The sequence below is a fragment of the Oncorhynchus keta genome, chromosome 3 (assembly GCF_023373465.1).
Source record: "Oncorhynchus keta strain PuntledgeMale-10-30-2019 chromosome 3, Oket_V2, whole genome shotgun sequence".
In the NCBI taxonomy this organism is placed as follows: Eukaryota; Metazoa; Chordata; class Actinopteri; order Salmoniformes; family Salmonidae; genus Oncorhynchus; species Oncorhynchus keta.
The window spans coordinates 14,330,541-14,343,199 of NC_068423.1; the positions used below are offsets into that span (position 1 = coordinate 14,330,541).

At 36.1% G+C, this 12,659-nt stretch overlaps 1 protein-coding gene across 8 annotated transcripts in view; it reads left to right on the forward strand.

Annotated features, from left to right (window-relative positions):
* The first annotated feature begins 8,667 nt into the window (after positions 1 to 8,667).
* Positions 8,668 to 12,659, forward strand: part of LOC118367247 (formin-like protein 1) — a 49,100-nt gene continuing 45,108 nt past the window's right edge. For 2 of the 8 annotated variants that reach the window (XM_035750506.2, XM_035750515.2), the window contains exon 1: positions 8,669 to 9,546. In XM_035750506.2, the coding sequence (XP_035606399.1) occupies positions 9,388 to 9,546 (159 nt within the window). In that variant the 5' untranslated portion in view covers positions 8,669 to 9,387. Of the gene's footprint in view, positions 9,547 to 12,659 lie in introns of all 8 variants that reach the window. The other 6 variants (XM_035750533.2, XM_035750552.2, XM_035750542.2 and 3 more) reach the window with 4 other exon arrangements.

A 12,659-nucleotide genomic window follows, 5' to 3' on the forward strand; every position in this document is an offset into this window, starting at 1 on the left:
CACCAGATTTTTGGTATCATTTAAAAAAAATAAAAAAAGGTTCAGTAATTATGAAATTAAAAAATATATAAACATTCCACCCATGTGGCCACTAGAGGGCGGTTTGGTCATTCAACTGCAGAAAAGGGTCGACAAACAGGGCAGATCTAAGGGCACGTGCCCCTGTGCCCCCTATGGGCATGACGCCTCTGAACTGAAGTCTTTTTTATACTTAACTGTTATGTAATAATCTAGTATATTGAAGCTTGAAATGTAACAGCCACATCACACCCTATAGGCCAAACAGTACATTAATTAATTGACTTAATCAATGAAATCTATATTTGAAAGGCAAACCTTTTGGATAAAAGCTGTGCACTATGAACTTTTGTATACTACTAATATTGCTTTTATTATTTTTGGCTCAAAACAACGTTTTTCTGTACATAAGTTACAAAATAATTCTCTAAAGAGGGTGAATTCTCATTGCAGAAATAATAAATATTGGGGCAGCACATCAATCTGGTCCACACTGATTTATTTCATTGTGTAAAAAAAATACTGGTCACAAAACAATCTGGCCAGGAAAAACATTTTTGAACACACATTTCATGATATGACGGTAGCCTACCTTTTGGGCTTTACATGGGAGATTTGTCATTTATTTCACGAGTCTAGGTCGATTTTCAAGCATTTGCAACGAAGAGTCGTTTGGGAGCCAAATGAGCCTCTCTTTTATGTGAATGGAGCCAAAACAGCCAGCTCACCGAAAAGACTTGGAATGCCCATCACACCTAATACCAGTAGGGGGCATCGTGGCACCCTTATGGTGTGCACTCTGAAAATGTTATTTTATGGACATGGCCTGTGTGTACAACAGGGCTAATAACACATCCAATGCTAATTGTATTAATAGCCAGATATTGTTGGGTAAGTCATCTGTTTTACATATTGTAACGCTATATGGGCCACCATGTTTGAGTGTATATACACTTTTAAACTAAAGACACTTGACAAGCAAGAACAAATCAATCATTCTTGTGATTGAAAAGCAGACCATTCCATAACAGACATTTAGATTGCAGTTTGAATTTGTATTAATTTCCAATACATTCAGAGCCTTGTTTTGAAAAAGCTCAATAGTTTAATCTGTGTCTCATTAGGACACCATCTAAACTGATTTACAGTCCCTTATTGCATAGCTTTGAGTGGGATCAAAAACAAGTATTAGTGAGGTACTCAAAATCAAACTTTATTTGTCACATGCGCCGAATACAACAGGTGAAATGCTTACTTGCAAGCCCTTAACCAACAATGAAGCTCAATAGGGTTCAGAAAGAATGACCAAATAAACTACAGTCATAAATCAAATGTAACACAATAACATAACAATAACGAGGCTATATACATTGTGTACCGAGTCAATGTGAGGGGTACAGGTTAGTCAAGGAAATGTGTACATGTAGGTAGGGGTAAAGTGACTAATTGTAGATAATAAACAACGAGTGGCAGCATACTTTGAAAAAGGGACAACACTTTCGGAGTCTCTCTTTTCCCAATTTGCCGAGAACGACTGTTCAGAATCCATGGCTACATTGCACAAATCTTACGGACATACAGGTCATTCATTGTGGCTGTTAAAGAATGGTAAAAAACAGTGGGTTAACTGCCTTGTTCAGGGGCAGAATGACAGATGTTTATCTTGTCAGCTTGGGGATTCAATCTTGCAACATTTCGGTTACTAGTTCAACGCTCTAACCACTAGGCTACCTGCCGCCCCACCTATGCTGTTTGATCAAAAAGAGTATGACATTGTTGCCGCCCGTAGCATTGAATGTATGGGAAGCCAGCCAGCAATTGGCCTCCCTTGATATTTAAAAATAGATAAATAATAGCCAATCAGTGTCGAGCAAAACTGAGCGAGCTAAGCTGTGAATGGTCCTGGCACACCAAAAAAAAAGTGGAAAGGGAAGTCAGCTTGGATTTGGCTTCACACCAATCACACTAGTCACCTACCTACTCCACCACTACTAGTCACCTACCTGCTCCCTCCTCCCCCCTGCTACTCCCCCTATGAACATTCTCTCCAGTCTTTTTTCTGCCTAATGGACATGTATTTATTAATTACTGCTACAGTTGTTATGATGTATATATTTCTATTTCTATAGTTTTTTTAATGACAATTTTCATTATTTTATTTCAATTACTCCGAGCCTGCAACCGTGTACATGTGACTGTTAAACACTGAATCCCTGAATTGACAGAAAACTAGAATTGTTGCATCTCGTTGTGCTGTTATCCTCCGGTGGCAATCTTGTAAAATCGTCCCTTTTCTAAATCAGCCATGGATGGAGATAGGGATTCATTCTGGCATGTGGTTTGACTTAATTCTCAGTACTGGCCAATGATTATAACGGAGATTCTGATCCAACCATAAATGCATACACTGTGCTCCTTGCCTGAGAAGATGGACTTTCGATATGTAGCTAGATGTAGTAGGCTAATGTTAAGTAGCTGGCTTATCGTTGCCCATGAGAGGAAGTTAGGCTAGAGAGCAAGTATTTTATCCAGGTATCATAGGAAAACTAAAACTACAAGTGTGTACTTTATGACGGAGCCATAGACTGTTTAAGCAACATGAAGGAGGCGGATGGCATTGGCGTTTCTCTACAAGTAGGGTGAGTGAACATGTTTTTTTTGCACCTACGGACACATGAACACACACACACACACACACACACACACACACACACACACACACACACACACACACACACACACACACACACACACACACACACACACACAGAAATCAGTACCATGGACAGCCTCATCATATTTAGCTTACATTGATTGATTGGACTAAATCGTTTTTTGGTATATTTTAGTTGTCACTGTATTAGACTACGCATAGGTGATTAAAACAATGCAATTGTCACGACACATAGGTTGTAATTTGGCTTTTTTTCCCTTGCTTTGCTTTCCCGGTGATTTTACCAATAATATAACACTCATTAAAGCTTTACTACTACTTTACTTACTATTACTTTACATTACTATTACTTATTATTACAGGCATCAATATAACACCCATTAAAGCTTTACTACTACTTTACTTACTATTACTTTACATTACTATTACTTATTATTACAGGTATCAATATAACACTCATTAAAGCTTTACTACTACTTTACATACTACTACTTTACTATTACTTATTATTACAGGTATCAATATAACACTCATTAAAGCTTTACTACTACTTTACTTACTACTACTTTACATTACTATTACTTATTATTACAGGTATCAATATAACACTCATTAAAGCTTTACTACTACTTTACTTACTACTACTTTACATTACTATTACTTATTATTACAGGTATCAATATAACACTCAATACTCATTAAAGCTTTACTACTACTTTACTTACTATTACTTTACATTACTATTACAGGTATCAATATAACACTCATTAAAGCTTTTCTACTACTTTACTTACTATACTATTACTCATTATTACAGGTATCAATATAACACTCATTAAAGCTTTACTACTACTTTACTTACATTACTATTACTTATTATTACAGGTATCAATATAACACTCAATACTCATTAAAGCTTTACTACTACTTTACTTACTATTACTTTACATTACTATTACAGGTATCAATATAACACTCATTAAAGCTTTTCTACTACTTTACTTACTATTACTTTACTTATTATTACAGGTATTGTTAAGCAAGCCTCTATGAAGAGGGAACGCAACACCCTGCTACAACTAAACTCTCCGTGATGTGAAAAAGGTATGGACTGTAGGTGCAAGTAAGAATGACAACAGGCAGAATGTGGTACCGTTTACAAGGACTTTATTCCTTTACACGGTAATATGGGGAAAAGGGCTGGACGGAACCAAAGCAAAGAAAGTAAATCTCAATGCCCCCCCTCTCCTATCTTACCTGCCTACCCACTACTTACCTAATTTAGCACCACCTGGTGTCCTAACCAAAATACAGGGGGTGGTCCGCCCAGGTCTTACCTAGTGTGCCTAGACAGCGAATATGCTACGGTATATGTATGCCCGCGGGCCTCTTGCCTAAGCACTCCCTAGGTGCCTTCCCCTTCTCCCCTGGGAACAAATTAAACAGAATATTAAACAATTTCACAAACAAACTAAGAAACAAAGGACATCAAATAAGCTCTAGCTGAGCAACAAACTCACAAAACATACCAACTCTCAGCAATGAACTCCCAGCAAAATCAACCTCTATCAAAATCTCTCTAGCAAAATCTCTGCAATGACCTCCCAGCAAAATCTCTAGCAAATATACCTCCAGCAAAATCTCTAGCAAATCTACCACCAGCAAAATCTCTAGCAAATCTGCCTTCAGCAAAATCTCTCTCTCCTGAACAGAACACTGGCTTTTATATAGCTTCAGATTGAATGGGTAATTGGAGACAGCTGTCTTGACGAGGGGGCGGGGTCAGCTCTCCAATTAGCCCTGGAGTCGACCAATCAGCTGCTTGAGGGATTTCAGGAAGCCATTTCCTGAAATAAACAAATGCAAACATACAAACTACAACACATAAACTGGGGAACGTAACAGTATCAATAAAACACTCATTAAAGCTTTACTACTACTTTACTTACTATTACTTTACTATTACTTATTATTACAGGTATCAATATAACACTCAATACTCATTAAAGCTTTACTACTACTTTACTTACTATACTTTACTTTACTATTACTTATTATTACAGGTATCAATATAACACTCATTAAAGCTTTACTACTACTTTACTTACTATTACTTTACTTTACTATTACTTATTATTACAGGTATCAATATAACACTCAATACTCATTAAAGCTTTACTACTACTTTACATTACTATTACTTATTATTACAGGTATCAATATAACACTCATTAAAGCTTTACTACTACTTTACTTACTATTACTTTACATTACTATTACTTATTATTACAGGTATCAATATAACACTTATTAAAGCTTTACAACTACTTTACTTACTATTACTTTACATTACTATTACTTATTATTACAGGTATCAATATAACACTTATTAAAGCTTTACTACTACTTTACTTACTATTACTTTACATTACTATTACTTATTATTACAGGTATCAATATAACACTTATTAAAGCTTTACTACTACTTTACTTACTATTACTTTACTTTACTATTACTTATTATTACAGGTATCAATATAACACTCAATACTCATTAAAGCTTTACTACTACTTTACATTACTATTACTTATTATTACAGGTATCAATATAACACTCATTAAAGCTTTACTACTACTTTACATTACTATTACTTTACATTACTATTACTTTACATTACTATTACTTATTATTACAGGTATCAATATAACACTCATTAAAGCTTTACTACTACTTTACTTACTATTACTTTACTTTACTATTACTTATTATTACAGGTATCAATATAACACTCATTAAAGCTTTACTACTACTTTACTTACTATTACTTTGACTTATTATTACAGGTATCAATATAACACTCAATACTCATTAAAGCTTTACTACTACTTTACATTACTATTACTTATTATTACAGGTATCAATATAACACTCATTAAAGCTTTACTACTACTTTACTTACTATTACTTTACATTACTATTACTTATTATTACAGGTATCAATATAACACTTATTAAAGCTTTACTACTACTTTACTTACTATTACTTTACTTTACTATTACTTATTATTACAGGTATCAATATAACACTCAATACTCATTAAAGCTTTACTACTACTTTACTTACTACTACTTTACATTACTATTACTTATTATTATAGGTATCAATATAACACTCATTAAAGCTTTACTACTACTTTACATTACTATTACTTATTATTACAGGTATCAATATAACACTCATTAAAGCTTTACTACTACTTTACATTACTATTACTTTACATTACTATTACTTTACATTACTATTACTTATTATTACAGGTATCAATATAACACTCATTAAAGCTTTACTACTACTTTACTTACTATTACTTTACTTTACTATGACTTATTATTACAGGTATCAATATAACACTCATTAAAGCTTTACTACTACTTTACTTACTATTACTTTGACTTATTATTACAGGTATCATTATAACACTCAATACTCATTAAAGCTTTACTACTACTTTACTTACTATTACTTTGACTTATTATTACAGGTATCATTATAACACTCAATACTCATTAAAGCTTTACTACTACTTTACTTACTATTACTTTACATTACTAATACTCATTATTACAGGTATCAATATAACACTCAATACTCATTAAAGCTTTACTACTACTTTACATTACTATTACTTATTATTACAGGTATCAATATAACACTTATTAAAGCTTTACTACTACTTTACTTACTATTACTTTACATTACTATTACTTATTATTACAGGTATCAATATAACACTTATTAAAGCTTTACTACTACTTTACTTACTATTACTTTACTTTACTATTACTTATTATTACAGGTATCAATATAACACTCAATACTCATTAAAGCTTTACTACTACTTTACATTACTATTACTTATTATTACAGGTATCAATATAACACTCATTAAAGCTTTACTACTACTTTACATTACTATTACTTATTATTACAGGTATCAATATAACACTCATTAAAGCTTTACTACTACTTTACTTACTATTACTTTACTTTACTATTACTTATTATTACAGGTATCAATATAACACTCATTAAAGCTTTACTACTACTTTACTTACTATTACTTTACTTTACTATTACTTATTATTACAGGTATCAATATAACACTCATTAAAGCTTTACTATTACTTTACTTACTATTACTTTGACTTATTATTACAGGTATCATTATAACACTCAATACTCATTAAAGCTTTACTACTACTTTACTTACTATTACTTTACATTACTATTACTCATTATTACAGGTATCAATATAACACTCATTAAAGCTTTACCACTACTTTACTTACTATTACTTTACATTACTATTACTCATTATTACAGGTATCAATATAACACTCATTAAAGCTTTACCACTACTTTACTTACTATTACTTTACATTACTATTACTCATTATTACAGGTATCAATATAACACTAATTAAAGCTTTACTACTACTTTACTTACTATTACTTTACATTACTATTACTTATTATTACAGGTATCAATATAACACTTATTAAAGCTTTACTACTACTTTACTTACTATTACTTTACTTTACTATTACTTATTATTACAGGTATCAATATAACACTCAATACTCATTAAAGCTTTACTACTACTTTACATTACTATTACTTATTATTACAGGTATCAATATAACACTCATTAAAGCTTTACTACTACTTTACTTACTATTACTTTACATTACTATTACTTATTATTACAGGTATCAATATAACACTCATTAAAGCTTTACTACTACTTTACTTACTATTACTTTACATACTATTACTTATTATTACAGGTATCAATATAACACTCATTAAAGCTTTACTACTACTTTACTTACTATTACTTTACTTACTATTACTTATAATTACAGGTATCAATATAACACTAATTAAAGCTTTACTACTACTTTACATACTATTACTTATTATTACAGGTATCAATATAACACTCATTAAAGCTTTACTTTACTATTACAGGTATCAATATAGCATTTATTAAATCCTTGCTTCCAGGTAATAAGCCTTTCAGTAACACACCAGTCACTCTAGTGGTAAGCCTGGATCATTAGCTGCCCTGTCCCTACCATGAGCGACACCTAGTACAGGTATCAACAGTTATGTCACTGCTATAGAACTTATGACTCTGACTTGATCCTGTTTTGAGTTATGCATTAGCTAACCTCACATCATGGGTCTGTTTTTATAGACTTTGGGCATTATGAGATTTCCAATGATGTAATACACTAGTCTAAATAAGGCTTTGATCTGCATTAGATCATGTTCAACAAGCTTACATTTTAGTCATTTAGCAGATTCACTTATCCAGAGCGACTTACAGTGAGTGCGTACTTTTTCATACTCGTCCCCCGTGGGAATCAAACCCACAACCCTGGCGTTACAAACACCACGATCTGCCAGCTGAGCCACATGGGACCTGTAGAAGCTGTAGAAGTTATGCAGTACCTCCACTGTACCTCTGGCAAGGCAGGCTTCAACGTATTACTGCAACAGAACATTCCCTTTTATTCAGCTCACACGTAGGATAAAAATCTCAAAAGAAATGGAATAGAAGATTATACAGGAATGTAACCTTTTGATGATGTTAAAGAGTCAATGCTGGACTTGTAGCACCCACTGTAAGACATTTGCATTGAAGATTGAAGACAACTGTTTGTCATCTAAGGGAAGGATGTTCTCTCCATCTCATGGTGTCCTTCTTCCCTCGGTCTCTGTAATAAAACACCACAGAGTCTCTGGTTTTGAGAAGTCCCCTTTAACTGTACATGGAGGCACTAGGACCAAGGAAACACTATCACTCCTTTCTCTCTCTCTCTCTCTCTCTCTCTCTCTCTCTCTCTCTCTCTCTCTCTCTCTCTCTCTCTCTCTCTCTCTCTCTCTCTCTCTCTCTCTCGCTCTCGCTCTCGCTCTCACTCTGGAAGAGCTGCCAATGCTGCTGTTGCCTGCCCTCTCTGTCTGTCCCTGCTTCGGATGGTAGAGTAGTTGGCTGTGGACCTCTGCCTCCTTGTCCTCTTCTCTCCTTCTCCTTTTTGACTACCAGGAGACCAGTTAGCCCCAGCGTCGTGTGTGGGCACCAGTCAGAAGAGAGTGGCTCCTACCTATAAGTCCCCAAGGGTCTCTTTGCCAGCTACTGCTGCCACTCAGGAACTAGGGTACTTTTTTCCTTCTCACTTTTCATCCTTTCTTTTTCTGTTCAAGGCTTCTCTGCAGCTGTGGTAGGACTAGGAGTGTCACGCTCAAACTCTCCTGTGTCCTTCCTCTTTCTTGTTTGCTATCTCTCAATCTCTTGAAGGTTGTTCATGGTGCACAGGGACATTACTGACAGGTCTGAGTCATTTTGCATGATCACTTCCCCTGTCTGAGAGAATGAAGGAGTAGGAACATTGGAGAAGATGATTCTTTGGGCTGGCCTGCTTCTCCTGGGTTCATGGAAATTCTCAACGGTCGCCAGTCAATGCCACATGGAGTCTCATCTCAACAGGAAAAGTAGTGGAAGGACACATTTTGTTCAGCACAAATTTTGAGTTCCAGTGCTGTGGAGTCGGACTGGACTCCTGTTTGGATTACTAGGGTTCGTGTCTGTGTGGAAGTAGCTGTAGAGTACCTGGCTCTCTGTAGTCATGGGCAATGCGGCTGGGAGTATGGAGTTTCCAATGGAGAAGGAGGGGAAGACAGTGTCGTTCCCCCCAGGCTCAGAAACCCCCCAGAAACAGGCGGCGGGGCCCAAAATTCCCATCCCGGCCGAAGAGGAGTTAGAGGAACGCTTCAATGTGGTGCTGGTAAGTCGTTGTCGCCCACACACAGACACACACGGCCCAGTTTATGGAGCCTGTGAGGGCACACATTCTCTTTTACACAGTCCCATACAGAAACTACAAACAACACAATACAAAGAAACAAAGAATGCTGAACATTTTGAAAATGTGCACATCCCCAGGACAGGCTTATCAACGCGCAGGGTACATAAAGTGACTGTGGAAAGATAAATAAGAATTCCTTTATTCTCTGGTTTACAGAAGTATTGAGTTCATTGTAAGGTCAGTTGGGAATGGATAAAGAGGAAGCTCTAATCCATATTTGCAGAGGAAACGGCGTAATAAAAGGTTGCCATATACAAATATTACACTGCATTAACAGTGAGCCTATGACATACGGTTTCTTTTTTCATTCAAGTTTGCAGTGCAAAGATATTTGTGAATCCCCTAATCCCAATTAGTTGTACAATTTCACGTTCATAACTTGAGTTTTGGTTTGATATATCTACTACTGCAGTAGTACATCGTTAGACGATCCACTTTTTAAAAGATGGGATCCATCAACATCACTGCAGTAATATTAACAGTAAATCCAGCCATTCACCCCCTAACCATCTAACACTAACAATCCCTATTACTCGATGATAATTCCATAACCGAATTGATGACAAGTTGGACATTCCTCGACTCCATAACTTAATTTTCGTGTTACTCCCTTCACTGGGCCTATTGGTCCTTGTTTGCAAAAATATCTATTAAGGGCAGGCTATGACTGAACAACTGGTGTTGAAAGCCAAAAAGCAATTGGGTCAACATATTTCTCCCTGATATCTCAGCTATGCTAGATATGTTGCTCAGTGTGATCAATGTCATGATAGGCCTATAACATTTCATGCATTCTTGTCTTGAACTCGCACATCTATTTCCTTTACAGGTGCATTAGAGTGCGGTAAGTTATAGAATGACGATGAATGCCGCATCCTCATTCCAGACCTACAGTACCAGTCAAAAGTTAGGACACAGCTACTCATTCAAGGGTTTTTCTTTATTTGGACTATTTTCTATTTTCTACTGAAGACATCGAAACTATGGAATAACACATATGGAATCATGTAGTAACCAAAAAAGTGTTAAACAAATCCAAATATATTTTAGATTTTAGATTCTTCAATGTTGCCACCCTTTATTCTACAATGCAGAAAATAGTCAAATTAAAGAAAAACCTTTGAATGAGAAGGTGTCCACATTTTTGACTGGTGCTGTATGTATTTGTCCTGTAGATTTGCATCATAGATATGGTAACAAATAGATGGTGAAAGAGAAGACAGCTGCCTAACTTTGTGTCCTTAGAAAACCTACCCACAATGTCAGTTTAACATTCTGACATAGGCTAACTTGGTTAAGTAGACTTATTCAAGGGCCTCCCAAGTGGCACAGTGGTCTAAGCCACTGCATCGCAGTGCTAGCTGTGCCACTAGAGATTCTGGGTTTGAGTTCAGGCTCTGTTGCAGTTGGCCGTGACCAGGAGACCCTTGGGGCGACACACAATTGGCTCAGTGTCGTCCTGGATAAGGGAGGGTTTGGCCGGCAGGGATGTCCTAGTCCCATAGCGCACAAGAGACTCCTGTGGCGTTCCGGACTCAGTGCATGCTGACACGATCGCCAGCTGTACGGTGTTTCCTCCGACCCATTGGTGCGGATGGTTTCCGGGTTAAGTGGGCATTGTATCAAGAAGCAGTGCGGCTTGGGTGGGTTGTGTTTCAGAGGACGCACGGCTCTTGACTTTCGCCTCTCTCGAGTCTGTATGGGAGTTTCAGCGATGAGACAAGACTGTAACTACCAATTGGGGAGAAAAAGTTTTTTTTTGTTTTTTAAAGTAGACTTATTCATAGAAATTACATCAGTGATCAATTACTAGTAGCACAGTAGTTGGTTTGTGCACGTCAATCAATGTCCAATTGCAGCTACCAGATGAAACTGACAACCATACTATGACATTGATACGTCAGCCTGATGGTTGTGTCTGGCCCTGTAATTCTAAGCAGTCTAGAATGTGATTAACTGACTGGACAGAAATTATATCTGAAAATGGTGTTTCTGAGAGGAATGTGTGTGTGTCATTCAGGTCACAGTCAGGAACATGTCTCTATTACCTGAGTCATACCACCACATGAGGATGAGATGTGGCCTTTAGCTTATTAACCAAGTGACTCACCATGTGGGATTGCTTATTTTCTTCAGGAAAACACAACCCGGCTATTTGATTGTTCATGGGCAATTCCATGGTAACGGAATTGTGCTGAGACTCAGATTTTTCACTTAAAATGTACGCCAAACAAAACCCCTTCATTTATAAGTTCAACAAACCATACAACTCTATGCACAATGACTACTTTTAACAATTTATACTGAACATTTTTACAAAACCACATTTACTGGAAGAACTGTGCATATGCAAAGTTTGGTAACATAATTACGGTAAAATCTCCTTCAGGTTTTTGTGTCCACGTTTTCCAAACACTCTTAAATACCTGCTCCGAATACACGCGGTAACGAAATTGAGGTAACGGAATTTGATCATGGGTCCCTGATCGGTACTACACAGAAATACATAACTATGTATATGAATGTCATTGTCTTCATGGTGATGTATCCTAAATGGGTACACAAAGGTATACATTTGAAATATCCTTTGTTGCATATTTGGGCATTATTCTAGACACTGGCTACTATTTTAATGAGTTCTGCCCCCAAACAAGACCGCATTTAGTTGGTTTGGACTGGACCAAATCTGAACCAATCAAACGTTTCACAAGTTCTGGACATCAACGTACAGCACAGTAGAGCTCAGTACAGTACAGAGAAGAGTTCAGTACAGAGTAGAGTTCAGTACAGTACAGTGCAGTACAATACAGAGTAGAGTTCAGTACAGTACAGAGAAGAGTTCAGTACAGTACAGAGTAGAGTTCAGTACAGTACAGAGTAGAGTTCAGTACAGTACAGAGTAGAGCTCAGTACAGTACAGAGTAGAGTTCAGTACAGTACAGAGTAGAGTTCAGTACAGTACAGTACAGTGCAGTACAGTACAGTACAGTGCAGTACAGTACAGAGTAGAGTTCAGTATAGTACAGAGTAGA